The sequence below is a fragment of the Oncorhynchus tshawytscha genome, linkage group LG04 (genome assembly GCF_018296145.1).
Source record: "Oncorhynchus tshawytscha isolate Ot180627B linkage group LG04, Otsh_v2.0, whole genome shotgun sequence".
NCBI lineage: Eukaryota > Metazoa > Chordata > Actinopteri > Salmoniformes > Salmonidae > Oncorhynchus > Oncorhynchus tshawytscha.
Window position 1 is genome coordinate 9,198,106 of NC_056432.1, and position 17,657 is coordinate 9,215,762.

The following is a 17,657-nucleotide window of genomic DNA, read 5'->3' on the forward strand; positions in this document are numbered from 1 at the left end:
TAGGGTTGTTAGAGTAGGGTTAGGGTCATTGGGCTATGGTCATTGGGCTAGGGTTAGGGTCATTGGACTAGGGTTAGGGTCATTGGGCTAGGGTTAGGGGCATTGGGCTAGGGTCATTGAGGCTAGGGTTTGGGTCATTGGGCTAGGGTTGTTGGGCTACGGTTAGGGTTGTTGGGCTACAGTTAGGGTTGTTGGGCTAGGGTTGTTAGACTAGGGTTAGGGTCATTGGGCTAGGGTTGTTAGACTAGGGTTAGGGTCATTGGGCTAGGGTTGTTAGACTAGGGTTAGGGTCATTGGGCTAGGGTCATTGGGCTCGGGTTAGGGTCGTTGGACTTGGGTTAGGGTTGTTGGGCTAGGGTCAGGGTTGTTGCCTGTCTGTGTCCGGGCTACTGCTGCCTGCCTGCTGCCTGTAGCTGGATGACATTATGGGTCTGACATAATCGCACACAGTGATGGGACTGAATCTGCTTTGCGTGAGGTGGCATGGAGAGAGAGAAAGACAGAGAGAGAGAGAGCGAGAGAGAGAGAGAGAGAGAGATGAGAAAGAGGGAAGGGACTGAGATAGAGAGACAGATGGAGACAAAGAGTGGTTGTGTGTATGAGAGAGAGATACAGAAAAATAGAGGGGGGAGTTTGAGAGAGGGAGAGAGAGAGTGCGACTAGAGCCAGCGAGAGGGAGCTGGGGAACGTTGGAGCGGGTTGGATAAGAGCTGGTAGCCCTATGGTCCAGGGCCAGGCGAGCAACATGGAGGAGCAGCATCAAGTCCAGCACAGCTTCTTCAAGAAGGTGGACGTCCCAGACCATGTCCACTACATCGTGGCCTTCTTCGTGTGTATCATTGGAACACTGGGGGTGACGGGGAACGCATTGGTCATGTTCGCTTTCTGGAGGTTAGTGACTGGCTGAGGGAAAGCATGGGGGATGAGTTGTTACAGTTTTACAGTCGCTCAGAGAGTCTATCGTGAATGAGGAGAATACAATGCTGTGCTCTTTTTTTTTGGTCTATCAAATTCAATTAAATATTATTTGGAGCTCTTTCAAAGTTAATTTACATTTCCAGGGGGTATTGTTTGTCAACATTGTGTAATATTTACTTACTTCTCTGTTAGTTAGAATTGATTTGGCCTCAGTGGTCTTGTTCATTTCTATTGATGTTGCCAAAGTGAGAGGATGGGAGCCAAATGTGGTCATTTTCAAGGAATGGAAGGGACTGAATGAACATTGCGATATGGGGTATGCAACAGGTAGTACAAGATAATGGTGCGTGCAGTGTGAAGTGCTGTCTAATGATTTTCCATATGATGCCGAATTTAGAAAATCTATTTGAAATCTACTCCTGGGGACAGGACCTAAATAAAGAAAATTCAGCACGATAAGCTCTGGCTGCTGACTGAAATGCAGTTGTTTGTGCACTCCATTAGCCTGTAGCCACAGCTGCTCTCTGTGCTCCATTTATGGAAGCTTAAAGAGGCAATCTGCAGTTCAAACAAGAACGATGCGGCACCACGCCTCTGTTTTGGTAAAAACCTGAGGGATAGGGCTGGAGAAATGTAACCACTCTCAGATTCATAGACAGATCTATGGATGCAAGGACTGACCATCCATGATCTCAAAACTATAGTTTTTTTTACCATGTTTTCAGGATATGCAGTGTTTGTTTACATTACATTGACATATACTTTGAGGTAAAACAAGCTTATATTTTGTGTTCTGATGAGGTATGACAGTTGAACTAAGCAGATGAGGCATTTATAAGTTACATTCTTCAAGAACCAATGGAACCAATATACTGTATATCATGAATTTAAAGTCCAAAAATGCACAACGCAACGTTAACTCACTGTGGAGAGATGAAGTCCAGTTAACAGTTAACAGTTCCTGAAAAAGGAGGAAAAAAGCCTCCCGGGGCATAAACATGACTATTGCATTTGATTTTGTCGTAAGTTACTTGGATATTTTTAAAATTGCATTGCTGGACTTTAGAGGGAATAGGCTTACATTTTGTTCCCTGCCCAACACATATTTTAAGGGTAAAAAAACAGCATCCCTAACCATATTTATGGTTTACACTTTGTCCAAGTTTATTTGTTCTTTATAGAGCAAAGTAATATTCTGCATTGCATAGCACAGGACTGGTTTTCTTGCTGTAAAAAATAGTAAAGTACCCCTGCTGTAAAACACAGTAAAGCTCCCCTGCTATAAAACATAGTAAAGTACCCCTGTTATAAAACATAGTAAAGTACCCCTGCTGTAAAACACAGTAAAGTACCCCTGCTGTAAAACATAGTAAAGTACCACTGCTGTAAAACATAGTAAAGTACCCCTGCTGTAAAACACAGTAAAGCTCCCCTGCTATAAAACATAGTAAAGTACCCCTGTTATAAAACATAGTAAAGTACCCCTGCTGTAAAACACAGTAAAGTACCCCTGCTGTAAAACACAGTAAAGCTCCCCTGCTATAAAACATAGTAAAGCTCCCCTGCTGTAAAACATAGTAAAGTACCCCTGCTATAAAACATAGTAAAGTACCCTGTTATAAAACATAGTAAAGTACCCCTGCTGTAAAACATAGTAAAGTACCCTGCTATAAAACATAGTAAAGTACCCCTGCTGTAAAACATAGTAAAGTACCCCTGCTATAAAACATAGTAAAGTACCCCTGCTGTAAAACATAGTAAAGCTCCCCTGCTGTAAAACATAGTAAAGTACCCCTGCTATAAAACATAGTAAAGTACCCCTGCTATAAAACATAGTAAAGTACCCCTGCTGTAAAACATAGTAAAGTACCCCTGCTATAAAACATAGTAAAGTACCCCTGCTATAAAACATAGTAAAGTACCCCTGCTATAAAACATAGTAAAGTACCCCTGCTATAAAACATAGTAAAGTACCCCTGCTGTAAAACATAGTAAAGTACCCCTGCTATAAAACATAGTAAAGTACCCCTGCTATAAAACATAGTAAAGTACCCCTGCTGTAAAACACAGTAAAGTACCCCTGCTGTAAAACATAGTAAAGTACCCCTGCTATAAAACATAGTAAAGTACCCCTGCTGTAAAACATACCCCTGCTGTAAAACACAGTAAAGCTCCCCTGCTATAAAACATAGTAAAGTACCCCTGCTGTAAAACATAGTAAAGTACCCCTGCTGTAAAACATAGTAAAGTACCCCTGCTGTAAAACATAGTAAAGTACCCTGCTATAAAACATAGTAAAGCTCCCCTGCTGTAAAACATAGTAAAGCTCCCCTGCTGTAAAACATAGTAAAGTACCCCTGCTATAAAACATAGTAAAGTACCCCTGCTGTAAAACATAGTAAAGCTCCCTGTTATAAAACACAGTAAAGTACCCCTGCTGTAAAACATAGTAAAGTACCCTGCTGTAAAACATAGTAAAGCTCCCCTGCTGTAAAACATAGTAAAGTACCCCTGCTGTAAAACATAGTAAAGCTCCCCTGCTGTAAAACACAGTAAAGCTCCCCTGCTATAAAACATAGTAAAGTACCCCTGCTGTAAAACATAGTAAAGTACCCCTGCTGTAAAACATAGTAAAGTACCCCTGCTGTAAAACATAGTAAAGTACCCCTGCTGTAAAACACAGTAAAGCTCCCCTGCTGTAAAACATAGTAAAGTACCCCTGCTGTAAAACATAGTAAAGTACCCCTGCTGTAAAACAGAGTAAAGCTCCCCTGCTATAAAACATAGTAAAGTACCCTGCTGTAAAACATAGTAAAGTACCCCTGCTGTAAAACATAGTAAAGTACCCCTGTTATAAAACACAGTAAAGTACCCCTGCTGTAAAACATAGTAAAGTACCCCTGCTGTAAAACATAGTAAAGTACCCCTGCTGTAAAACATAGTAAAGCTCCCCTGCTGTAAAACATAGTAAAGCTCCCCTGCTGTAAAACACAGTAAAGTACCCCTGCTATAAAACATAGTAAAGTACCCTGCTGTAAAACATAGTAAAGTACCCCTGCTATAAAACATAGTAAAGTACCCCTGCTATAAAACATAGTAAAGTACCCCTGCTATAAAACATAGTAAAGTACCCCTGCTGTAAAACATAGTAAAGTACCCCTGCTGTAAAACATAGTAAAGTACCCCTGCTGTAAAACATAGTAAAGTACCCCTGCTATAAAACATAGTAAAGTACCCCTGCTATAAAACATAGTAAAGTACCCCTGCTATAAAACATAGTAAAGCTCCCCTGCTGTAAAACATAGTAAAGTACCCCTGCTGTAAAACATAGTAAAGTACCCCTGCTATAAAACATAGTAAAGTACCCCTGCTGTAAAACACAGTAAAGTACCCCTGCTGTAAAACATAGTAAAGTACCCCTGTTATAAAACAAAATTACAATGTAGCTGGCAACTCTGTTTACCAGTATGTTACTGTAAATGTACAGGGACATTTTGTAATGTGTAGTCAACTTGTCATTGTCTTGTATTGCCAGAATTATAAGTCTTCAGCCTATTCTTATAACTAGTCTCATCAATCATTTTCAGACTTGATCAATTATTCAAGTTGTCATTAAACACTTTCTTATTAGTGTAATTTATTAATTCATTACACTCAGGTGTCAATCGAACCAATTGTTTTGGGACAAAAAAAAAAGAGGCTGTCTAGACTCATTTTAGAATTATAGCATCATTAGATATACTGTGTGTACATATAACTAGGAATAAAGTCACAGATATTAAACAGTAGCAGCAGCATATGTGATGAGTGAAAAAAGGCCTTTCTCTGACACTGCCTGGTGTAAAGGTTGGATGGCAGATAGATTGGCCCCAGTGACGTACTGGGCCGTACGCACTACCCTCTGTAGTGCCTTGCGGTCGGAAGCCAAGCAGTTGCCATACCAAGCGGTGATGCAGCCAGGCAATATTCACTCAATGGTGCAGCTGTAGAACTTTTAGAGGATCTGAAGGCCTTTGCCATATCTTTTCAGCCTCCTGGAAGAGGAGCCCTCTTCACGACTGTGTTGGTGTGTTTGGACCATGATAGGTCCTTAAGGATGTGGCCACCGAGAAACTTAAAGCTCTCCCCTACAGCCTCATTGATGTGAATGGGGGTGTGCTCGGCCCTCCGTTTCCTGTAGTCCACGATCAACTCCTTTGTCTTGCTGACATTAAGGCAGAGGTTGTTGTCCTGGCACCACACTGCCAGGTCTCAGACTTCCACCATATAGGCTGTCTCATCGTCGTCTGTGATCAGACTACCACTGTCGTGCAGAGTGGAGTGCAATAGAGATAGTGTCTGTTGGGGCTGTATGTGAATTGACGTGGGTCTAGGGTGTCTGGGATGATGGTCTTGATGTGAGCCATGACCAGCCTTTCAAAGTATAATAATAATATAATAATTTAGACAGGTTACCATGGTGTTCTCGGGCACAGGGACTATGGTTGTCTGCTGAAACATGTAGGTATTACAGACTGGGTCAGGGAGAGGTTGAAAATGTTAGTGAAGACACTTGCTAGCTGGTCAACGCATGCTCTGAGTATACGTCATGGTAATTAGTCTGGCACTGTGGCCTTGTGTATGTCAACCTGTTTAAAGGTCTTACATTGGCTACGGAGAGCATAATCACATAGTCATCCGGAGCAGCTGGTGCTCTCACCCATGGTTCAGTTTTGTTTTCTCGAATCGAGCATAGAATACATTTAGTATATCTGGTACAGTAGGCTTGCGTCCCTGGGCAGCTTGTTGCTGGGTTTCCCATTGTAATCCGTGCATCAGAGCTTGTGTAGTAAGATTTGATCTTGGTCCTGTATTGACGCTTTGCCTGTTTGATGGTTTGTCAGGAAGGCGTAGCAGGATTCTTTTATAAGCGTCCGGATTTGTGTCCCGCTCCTTGGAAGCGGGCAGCTCTAGCATTTAGCTCAATGCGGATGTTGACTGTAATCCATGGCTTCTGTTTGGGGTATGTATGTACGGTCACTGTCAAGGATTACATCGTTGATGCACTAGTGACTGACGTGGTAAACTCCTCAATACCATGGGATGAGTCCTGGAACATATTGCAGACTAGCGAAAGTCCTGTAGCTTAGCATCCACTTCACTGGACCACTTCCCTATTGAGCGAGTCACTGGTACTTCCTGTCTGAGTTTTTACTTGTAAGCAGGAATCAGGAGGATAGAGTTTTGGTCAGATTTGCCAAATGGAGGGTGAGGGAGAGCTTTGTATGCCTCTCTGTGTGTGGAGTAAATGTGATCTAGAGTTTTTTCACCTCTAGTTGCACAGGTGACATGCTGGTAGAAATAAGGTAAAATGGATTTCAGTTTTCCTGCATTAAAAACACCGGCCACTAAAGCATTTTCTTGTTTGCTTATGGCCCTATACAGCTCATTGAGTGCCATCATCGGTTTGTGATGACAGTTACGAAAAATATACTATAGATGAAAACTCTCTTGGTAAATAGTATAGTCTACTGCTTATCACGAGGCATTCTAACTCAGGCGAGCAGAACCTCAAGACTTAAAATTAGAGATTGTGCACTAGCTGTTGTTAACAGAGAGACATGTACCCCATTGACCCGACGCTGCCGTTCTGTCCTGCCATTGCATAGAAAAAACAGCTTCAGTCCCTGCTCAGCCATGTTTCAGAGAAACATAGGATATTGCAGTTCCTCAGGTCTTGTTGATAGAATTGTCTCAAACGGAGCTCGTCCATTTTGTTCTCCAGAGATTGTACATTCGCCAATAGAACAGAGGGTAGAGGTGGATTATTTACTCGTCGCTGTAGTTTAATCAACCCGCACGTCAGCCTTTATGTCACAGTCTCTTTCTCTTCCGAGTGTCGGGGATCAGGGCCTGGTTCGGAGTGAGCAGTGTGTCCTGTGCTGCCGCCTCATTGAAGTAGAAATCTTCATCCAAATTGACGTTAGTGATCGCTGTTCTGATGTCCAGAAGCTCTTTTTGGTCAAAGGAAACGATGGCGGAAACATTATGTTCAAAAAAATGTTACAGTCAGTGCAAAAAAATACACCCTATACATTTCAGACCTGGGTTCAAATACCCTGTACATGTGTAGGTTTATGTATAACATGATGTATTTATCTTTATGTCTAACAGTATGTATGTATGTTTATGTATTTATGTTCATGTATAACAGTATGTATTAGTACTTGAAGTAGTTGTAAATACATTCCAACATTTAACTACTAGTATTTTCAAACAAACGTTGTCTAAATACTTCCTTATATACAGTAAATAGTAGTTGAACCCAGGTCTGGTAGCCATTGCTACTATTGCCTGTTAGAAGCAGTGGGGTACAGCACTTAAGTAAAAATACTTTAAAGTACTGTTTAAGTAGTTTTTGGGAGTAGCTGTACTTTAAGTAACTAAAGCCCCATATACTACCCACCACTGCGACCTGTATGCTCTCGTTGGCTGGCCCTCGCTTCATATTCGTCGCCGTTTAATTGCTAAATTGTAATTACTTCGCTACCACGGCCTATTTATTGCCTTACCTCCCTAATGTCACCTCATTTGCACACACTGTATATAGATTTGTTTTCCTATTATGTTTTTATTCCATGCGTAACTCTGTGGTGTTGTTTGTGTCGCACTGCTTTGCTTTATCTTGGCCAGGTCGCAGTTGTAAATGAGAACTTGTTCTCAACTGACCTACCTGGTTAAATAAAGGTGAAATAAAAAATTTAAAAAAATACTCAACTACATTCCTAATGAAAATAATGTACTTTTTACTACATACATTTTCCCTGACACCCAAAAGTACTTACATTTTGAATGGTTAGCAGGACAGAAAAATGGTCCAATGCACACACACTTATCAAGAGAACATCCCTGGTCATCCCTACTGCTTCTGATCTGGCAGACTGACTAAACAGAGAACATCCCTGGTCATCCCTACTGCTTCTGATCTGGCAGACTGACTAAACAGAGAACATCCCTGGTCATCCCTACTGCTTCTGATCTGGCGGACTGACTAAACAGAGAACATCCCTGGTCATCCCTACTGCTTCTGATCTGGCGGACTCACTAAACACAAATGCTTCATTGGAGAGTGTCCCTGGCTATTCGTAAAATTTTCAAATCATGAATATCGTGCTGTTTGGTTTGCTTAATATAAGGAATGTGAAACGATGTATACTTTTACTTTTGATACTTAAATATATTTTTAGCAATAACATTTACTTTTCAAACTTAAGTATATTTAAAACTAAATACTTTTAGACTTACTCAAGTACTATTTTACTGGGTGACTTTCACTTTAGTGATTAGCTATTAAAGTATATTTACTTTTACTCAGGTATGACAATTGGGTACTTTTTCCTCCACTGGATATAAGCATGTTAGTACATTTGGTCAAGAAAAGTTGGTCATGCATGATAAGATTGTGCTCTGATCCAGAAAGAGTATTGCCGATCTACTCTTCCACCTGGTCTTGTCTATTATTTTATTGAAGTTAATTGATTTCTGAAATTAGGTCAGGTCCCAAGGTAGAAGGTATTACCCGAAAGCTTTTATATTACAGCTCTCCTCCAGATTAAATGGCCTCTTCGAACAACTGTTCCATACGTGGTGCTGCGTGCATTCATTAAGTCAGAACACAGTCACGTACGTATACACTGCTGCTAATCTGTTCATTATCCATGCATAGTCACTTCACCCCTACCTACATGTATATATTACCTTGACTAACCTGTACCCTGCACACTGACTCGGTACCGGTACCCCTTGTATATAGCCTCCACACTGACTCGGTACCGGTACCCCCTGTATATAGCCTCGTTATTGTTATTTTATTGTGTTACTTTAAAACTTGACTTTAAATGGTAAATATTTTCATAACTCTTCTTGAACTGCACTGTTAGTTAAGGGCTTGTAAGTAAGCATTTCATGGTAAGGTTTACACATTGTATTCGGCGCATGTGACAAAGTTTGATTTGATGCACTCCATAAAAGATAGGGGGCAGTCTGCGGGTAGGAGTGGTGACATTTTACTGTGGATGAGGATTGATGATAGACTGTTTTCATGTGTTGTGTACCTCCATTCAAGTTGATTTGCCATATTTTCCTAGAGTTTGGTTTCATTTGGCTTAGATATCATGGTAGGGCGATTTGAATTTAACAGTTAGCTTCAACCAACAGCTATTGTCGTGCCTATAATACATATTTTATAAATTGATACAATTTTTAAATATATATATATATAATAAAAATGTCCTTGGAGATTTAAGACTTATAGTGACCCATTAATCAGAGAGTAGGGGATGTATTAAGGGACGGGGTGATCATGTGAAAAGATCTTAGCCACCTCAAGCTCAACAAGTGCTTGTTGAGTGGATGTCCAAATGTAGGCCCTCACATTGTATTACATCCTTACACAACAACAATAACAACAATGTTTTTGAATGATCTCAGCCACATATTTGTAAGCAATTGTATGGAATAAGGCCCATCGTTATATGGATCTCTGATTTAATGCACTCCCAGCCTCTCGTCATGCGCCGTCCGTCTTTTACCGAAAACAACATACCAGGTTTTTTAACAGTGTGGTTAGCAGTTGAGTTTTAAGAGTATTACTTGCGGCTAGCTAGCTCAAATTGTAGACGTCAGATTCAAATGAGACCGTAGCGTCCATAAAGTGATCATTAGAATAAAAAAATGATGAATTTACTAAATTTGACATGCATTAAGAACCAACGATGTGCTACCTTTTTGCAGCATTTGACAATGCTAACATCTCTTTTCAACTGAATCTCAGAGTTCTGTCAAACCGGGCCAGCAACTCAACAACACCATCCAGGCAGCAGCCAGCCATGATAGGAAGTGGTTCAGGACAAACCTAGGCTACTATAGATAGCTATATGTTGGTTCTCAAGCTGAGGTTAATCAACAAATGCATACAGAAAATTGTCCAACTTGAAAAATGGGTTAGTTGTTGTTAGTGACCTGAATGTGGTTTTGTTTTGATTGGCTAACGTTAGGTACCCAGCTAGCCAGCAGCTGTAATGTTAGCCAACTAGCTAACGTAACGATACACCACAGATACTTGTATTTTATTAAGATCCCCATTAGCTGTTGCAAAAGCAGCAGCTACTCTTCCTGGGGTCCAACACAACACATGAAACATAATACAGAATGACATAATACAGAACATCATTAGACAAGAACAGCTCAAGGACAGAACTACATACATTTGATAGATAGAATAAGATACCAGTCAGATCAGAGTTAATGTTGGCTAGCTAGCTATATTTTATATATAAAAAAAGAATCGTCCTCTCACTGTCAACTGCGTTAATTTTCAGCAAACTTAACATGTGTAAATATTTGTATGAACATATTCAACATAAGATTTAACAACTGAGACATAAACTGAGCAAGTTCCACAGATGTGCGACTAACAGAAATTGAATAATGTGTCCCTGAACAAAGGGGGGTAGGGGGGTGAAAATCAGAGATCCGGGCTCTTCGCTGGCCATGGCAGAACACTGACATTCCTGTCTTGCAGGAAATCACACACAGAATGAGCAGTATGGCTGGTGGCATTGTCATGCTGGAGGGTCATGTCAGGATGAGCCTGCAGGAAGGGTACCACGAGGGAGGAGGATGTCTTCCCTGTAATGCACAGCATTGAGATTGCCTGCAATGACAACAAGCTCAGTCCGATGATGCTGTGACACACCGCCCCAGACCATGATGGACCCTCCACCTCCAAATCGATCCCGCTCCAGAGTACAGGCCTCGGTGTAACGCTCATTCCTTCGACGATAAACGCGAATCCGACCATCACCCCTGGTGAGACAAAACCGCGACTCGTCAGTGAAGAGCACTTTTTGCCTGTCCTGTCTGGTCCAACGACGTTGGGTTTGCGCCCATAGGCGACGTTGTTGCCGGTGATATCTGGTGAGGACCTGCCTTACAACAGGCCTACAAGCCCTCAAGTCCAGCCTCTCTCAGCCTATTGCGGACAGTCTGAAAACTGATGGAGGGATTGTGCGTTCCTGGTGTAACTCGGGCAGTTGTTGTTGCCATCCTGTACCTGTCCCGCAGCTGTGATGTTTGGATGTACCGATCCTGTGCAGGTGTTGTTACACATGGTCTGCCACTGCGAGAATGATCAATCAATGAAATGTATTTATTTATAAAGCCCTTCTTACTTCAGCTGATCAGCTGTCACAAAGTGCTGTACAGAAACTCAGTCTAAAACCCCAAACAGCAAGCAATGCAGGTGTAGAAGCACGGTGGCTAGGAAAAACTCCCTAGAAAGGCCAGAACCTAGGAAGAAACCTAGAGAGGAACCAGGCTATGAGGGGTGGCCAGTCCTCATCTGGCTATGCCGGGTGAAGATTATAACAGAACATGGCCAAGATGTTAAAATGTTCATAGATGACCAGCAGGGTCAAATAATAATAATCACAGTGGTTGTTGAGGGTGCAACAGGTCAGCATCTCAGTAGTAAATGTCAGTTGGCTTTTCATAGCCGATCATTCAGAGTATCTCTACCGCTACTGCTGTCTCTAGAGAGTTGAAAACAGCAGGTCTGGGACAGGTAGCACGTCCGGTGAACAGGTCAGGGTTCTATCAGCTGTCCGTCCTGTCTCCCTGTAGCGCTGTCTTAGGCATCTCACAGTACGGACATTTGAAATGTATTGCCCTGGCCATATCTGCAGTCCTCATGCCTCCTTGCAGCATGCCTAAGGCAACGTTCACGCTGATGAGCAGGGACCCTGGGCATGTTTCTTTTGGTGTTTTTCAGAGTCAGTAGAAAGGCCTCTTTAGTGTCCTATGTTTTCATAACTGTGACCTTAATTGCCTACCATCTGTAAGCTTCTGCACCGCAAGAATACGACCAAGGGAGGGTCCGAAAACGCATTGCCGATACTGTCATCGGATCTTAGAATGTGCCAATGTTTGTGAATGATTCCCTTAATTTGTTCAAAGCACTTTTAATTGTGGGTAGTAAGAACACAATAATGCTTATTTTTGCGCGACTGTCCTTGAAAGACATCATGTCTCAATTTGTTTTGGATTTGATCAATGGCAGTACTAATATGACCATCTGTGTACCCCCTCTACTTGAATGCAAATTCCTTCGATTCGACAGAATTGGCTGTAGGGCAAACTGTTTTTCAAAGGAAGTGGGCGACAGCTATCAGCCCTCAACAAACTGTTACAATCAGTAGATTTCCTGTAAAGATCAGTGCATAGAACAGTATCCTAACACAAGATCATAAGATCAAGGAAACTGATTTGACGTGTCAGATTGCATAGTAAATCTCAGGTGCTCAGAACAAGAGTTAGTAAAAGCATGGAATGCCTGGAGTTGTTTTGCATCACCCCTTCATAGAACAAAAATATCATTCATGTACCAACTCCAAATAATAACGTTAGGCAAGAAAATATTTTTGAGAGAGTTGAGAATGGACTGTTTCTCCATGTAACCCACATACAAATGAGCATAGTTAGGAGCCATGGGGGATCCCATAGCAGTACCCTTCGTCTGAATAAAGAAATCATTTAGAAACATTAAGTAGTTGTGTGTGAGTACTATTTAAGCTAATGTTATAATGCATGCATGGACGGTAGTTCATTAGGGTCACGTTGCAGTAGAAAATGTTCCATGACTTAAATACCGCCTTCATGTGGAATATTTGTGTATAACGACTCAACAATAACTTACATCCCACCTAATTCCACAAAGCATAGCTAGCTAGCTACCTAGCTAAGTAAAGTTCATAGTCAACACCAAACTGTGGGAATCTGTCACGCTGCTAATTTATAATACATCATGCAATGGGCATTGTGTCAGTTGGCCTTTGATGTTATTCAAAGGCAGCTTTTCCAATTGAAATGTGTGCTTTAATGAAAGGAAAACAAAGATTATGGTTTTCTCTTCCCTGGAAGTAAACAGATGGAGTCACGTGCAGATTTGAACTACAAAAGGCCAGCAAATTGATAGGATGACCTCCTATAAGTATCTTGGGATTTGGTTAGTTGAAAAGTTGAATTTTAAACAGCATATTGATAACTTGACCAAGAAACTGAAGTTGTATTGGATTTATATTGGGTTTGGGTTTCAGGAACAAATCTTGCTTTTCAATGTTAGTCAGAAAATATCTTGTTCAAAGCACTTTAAAAAAAAATCTGTGCTGGATTATGGTGATATTGTCTATATGCAGGCCTCAGCAAGTACCTCAAACTCTGGACACAGTGTATCACAGTGCTTTAAGATCTATTACCAATGCTAGATCACTTACCCATCACTGTGATCTGTGTGCTATGTTGCAATGGACCTCTCTCCACCAGGAGACTAAAGCACTGGTACACTTTAATGTATACGAAACAATGATGGGACAACTCCCTTTGTATCTCTGTTCTTTACTGATCAGATTAGTCACTCAATACAGTTGTCTTTCAGTCGCTGCTGTCCTTGTCTGTTCCTAAGGCTAGAACTGAGATGGGGAAACAATCTTTTTCCCATAATGCCCCTTCATCCTGGAACTTCAGAAGATTTGAAAGTTAGGGGAGTTAGTGTCCTTGTCTATTTTTAAGACTCTGATTGACAACAATGTTTGTGACAACTGCAGTTGCTTCTAATCTTCAATTGTATCTTTAACTTGTGACACTTTGTCTTATGTGTGTATTCTGTATTTTTCTGTGATGTTTTATGGACACGCTGCTATTTCCCTGTTTTGCCTTCTTGCCAGGTCGCCCTCGCAAAAGAGGTTTTTAACCTCAATGGGTTTTACCTAGTTAAATAAAGGTTAAATAATAAAAACAAATTCAACAATTGCTCATCTAATGTTAGCTACTCTGTCATTATAATCCAAATTTGCGCTGACTGATCAATAGTGTCAAGTTACTTTTCAGTGTCTTCACAAAAATGTTAATTTGCCATCCGCATTAGTAGCATCATTGCTTGCTAGTGCAACTGAACCTGTGTGCAGTCCAAATACAATGCCATGCTTGCTAACTTGGTTAGAACTAACTCTATAAATGGCCTAACTGTATTCAGTGCATTCGGAAAGTATTCAGACCCCTTGACTTTTTCCACATTTTGTTACTCTACAGTCTTATTCTTAAATTTCTTCTATCGTTTTTTTCCTTCATCAATTTACATACAATACCCCATAATGACAAAGCAAAACAGCCATTCTTTTGCCATTTTTCCTAATGTAATAAAAATAAACAACTGAAATATCCCATTTACATAAGTATTCAGTCCCATTACTCAGTACTTTGTTGAAGCAGCTTTGGCAGTGATTATAGACTTGAGTCTTCTTGGGTGTGATGCTACAAGCTTGACAGACCTGTATTTGGGGAGATTCTCTCATTTTTCTCTGCAGAGCCTCTCAAAACCTGTCAGGTTGGATGGGGAGAGTCACTGCACAGCTATTTTCAGGTATCTCCAGAGACGTTCAATCAGGTTCAAGTCCGGGCTCTTGCTGGGCCACTCAATGACATTCAGACACTTGTCCTGAAGCCACTCCTGCATTGTCTTGGCTGTGTGCTTACGGTTGTTGTCCTGTTGGAAGGTGAATCTTCGCCCCAGTCTGAGGTCCTGAGCGCTCTGGAGCAGGTTTTCATCTTGCTCCACTCATCTTTCCTTTGATCCTGACTAGTCTCCCAGTCCCTGACTCTGAAAAACATCCCCACAGCATGATGCTGCCACCAACACCATGCTTCACCATAGGGATGGTGCCAGGTTTCCTCCAGACGTGACGCTTGGCATTCAGACCAAAGAGTTCATTCTTGGTTTCATCAGACCAGAGAATCTTGTTTCTCATTGGTGGTCTGAGAGTCTTTTGGCAAACTCCAAGCAGCTCTCATGTGCCTTTTCATGAGGATTGGCTTTTATCTGGCCACTCTACCATAAAGGCCTGATTTGGAGGAGTGCTGAAGAGATGATTGTCCTCTGGAAGGTTCTCCCATCTCCACAGAGAAACTCTGGAGCTCTGTCAGAGTGACAATTGGGTTGTTGGTCACCTCACTGACCAAGTACGTTCTCTCCCGATTGCTCAGTTTGGCCAGGTGGCCAGCTCTAGGAAGAGTTTTGGTGGTTCCAAACTTCTTCCATTTAAGGATGACAGAGGCCACTGTGTTCTTGGGGACCTTCAATGCTGAATAAATGTTTTGGTACCCTTCTCAAGATCTGTGCCTAGACACAATCCCGTCTCGGAGCTCCACGGACAATGCCTTCGACCTCATGGCTTGGTTTTTGCTCTGACATGCACTGTCAACTGTGGGACCTTATATAGACAGGTGTGTGCCTTTCCAAATCATGTCCAATCAATTGAATTTACCACAGGTGGACTCCAATCAAGTTGTAGAAACATCTCAAGGATGATCAATGGAAACAGGATGCACCTGAGCTCAATTTCGAGTCTCATAGCAAAGGGTTTGAATACTGATGTAAATAAGTTGTTTCTGTATTTTTTTTATATACATTTGCTAAAATTTCTAAAACCCTGTTGTCACTTTGTCATTATGGGGTATTGTGTGTAGATTGATGAGGAAAAGGTTTTATTTAATCCATTTTAGAATAAGACTGTAACGTAACAAAATGTGGAAAAAGTCAGGGGGTCTGAATACTTTCCGAATGCACTGTAAATGAGATTGTTTTCAACACATCAACTGTTTCAGACGATTTATTTTTAACCAAACAAGATAAATAAACATTCAATCAGTACTGAGTGAATTAACAACAAAAACTGTGCAACGAAAGCTTTCTGTCATCCACAGATTGTCCAGTTAAATAGTGTGTTGACATGTTTATAACAAGGTTCGTAGTTTAATGGTCAGTGTCACTGCCTTCTGAACTGAAGGAGGGTACATTTTGACCATTCTCTTTAGTGTGTAGTTTTGACACACAGTGCTTATTTGTATTTATTAAAATAACCTTTGGGTTCATGGAGTGGCAGGCAAGTGGCAGTGAGTGTGTTGGTGGTGTGTTTTACTGTGTGCATCTTCCTAGAACGAAGGAGAGACCAGCTCTCAGACCCTCAAGGAAGAAAGAGGTCGTTGCTCTCATCCGTGAGATGCACGCCATCCCTACAGTACTGCCCAGGGACATTGTGCTATATGTCAGAGTGACGGATTGAGGGCGTGCGCCTGTCACAGAGAAATGCAAGCTGGCCCATGTGGAACTGACAAACAACTTATGCCAATTCAAATGCACGCTCATGGTACTTCGCACACTATCAATAGTTAAAATAAATGTTCTGTTCCAAATCTGTGAGTACTCCCGCCTGTTTTCATATTTACTGTTTACTGCCATTTATTAACAAAGACAATGATTTTACTGGAATTGGACAGCTGTGTACAGCATTACTTAGGACATTTGTAGCTGAAGTTTTGTATTCAAGAATTTAGAACACCTATCCAGTTTCAGATTTGTAAATATGTCTATAATTATTTTGCGCTTGTCCAATGACTGTATTTTACAGGCGTTTCTCAACAAGCGTTTCTCAACAGTTTGTCATTTGTAGCAGTGTTTATGTCAGGAGTTATCAAAATTGCTCTTGATGATCCACAGCGTTATTCACGCTTTTCTGTTCAAACCCAGTGCTACCACACCTGATTCTACCACTCAGCTGTTCATCGAGATCTCAGCTGTTCATCGAGATCTCAGCTGTTCATCCAGACCTCAGCTGTTCATCGAGACCATGAACTGGGCTTGAACAAAAAAGCCTGCATAAACCTGTAGCTTGTCAAGAGCAATTGTGGCCATCCCTGAATTGTAGTTACAAAGATGACTATATCTGATGAATGTACATTTGGTTGTACTTTTTATATTTAGTGATAACTCACCTTTGTTTACAGGTAATGCAGTACTAGGCCTTTTTTCAGTAAACCATAAAGTACATTTTCATGTAAATAGTTCATGGGTACATGTTGATTATGTGTGTATTTTCTTGATTGTCTTAATAGAGGTCAGGGAATATTTTCCCAGTTTACTCCATATTGGCTTAAATGGGTTTCTGTTTTTTATGCTTCCCTATGGAAAATCAGCTGTTAATATTAACTAAAATACAAATAACTACATTATTTCTGTTGCCATTTGTCATTATTGTGTACTTTTACTTAACTTTTATTGCTGTGCTATGCTGTATTATAATGTTGTATTAATAATGTTACATAATCACCTTCCGGTGTAAAAACCACAGAAATTAAAAACAAAAAACTACATTTTAAGTGACAATAGGCATTGGTCTGAAGCCGAAAAAGAAAGGAAAGTCACGAGCACAATGCCTATTCCACCCATGCTCTACCAAGGTTTTCCAGCACACAGCTTTGACCTACTACAGTAGCTACTGTATGTCGGTATTGTACTTCAAACTATGTGTAGGCAGTTTGCTCAGGATTCAAACCTTGTCAAACAGCCTAATTTGGTATTTTATTAGGATCTCCATTAGCTGTTGCGAAAGCAGCAGTTACTCTTCCTGGGGTCCAACACAAAACATGAGACATGACATAATACGGAACATCATTAGACAAGAACAGCTCCAATAGGGGAAAGGCGTTGTGGTGAAGTGTTGCTTTACCTGTTTTTTGAAACTAGATATAATGTTTATTTGAGCAATATGAGATGGAAGGAAGTTCCATTCAATAAGAGCTCTATATAATACTTTATGATTTCTTGAATTTGTTCTGGATTTGGGGACTGTGAAAAGACCCCTGGTGTT

General features: G+C 41.0%; 1 protein-coding gene across 1 annotated transcript in view; it reads left to right on the top strand.

Moving 5' to 3' along the window:
* Positions 1-616: 616 nt before the first annotated feature.
* LOC112246645 (melanopsin-A-like) overlaps positions 617-17,657 on the top strand; it is a 33,444-nt gene continuing 16,403 nt past the window's right edge. Inside the window, exon 1 of the mRNA XM_024415119.1 lies at positions 617-891. Within this exon, the coding sequence (XP_024270887.1) occupies positions 722-891 (170 nt within the window). The 5' untranslated portion in view covers positions 617-721. The remainder of the gene's footprint in view (positions 892-17,657) is intronic.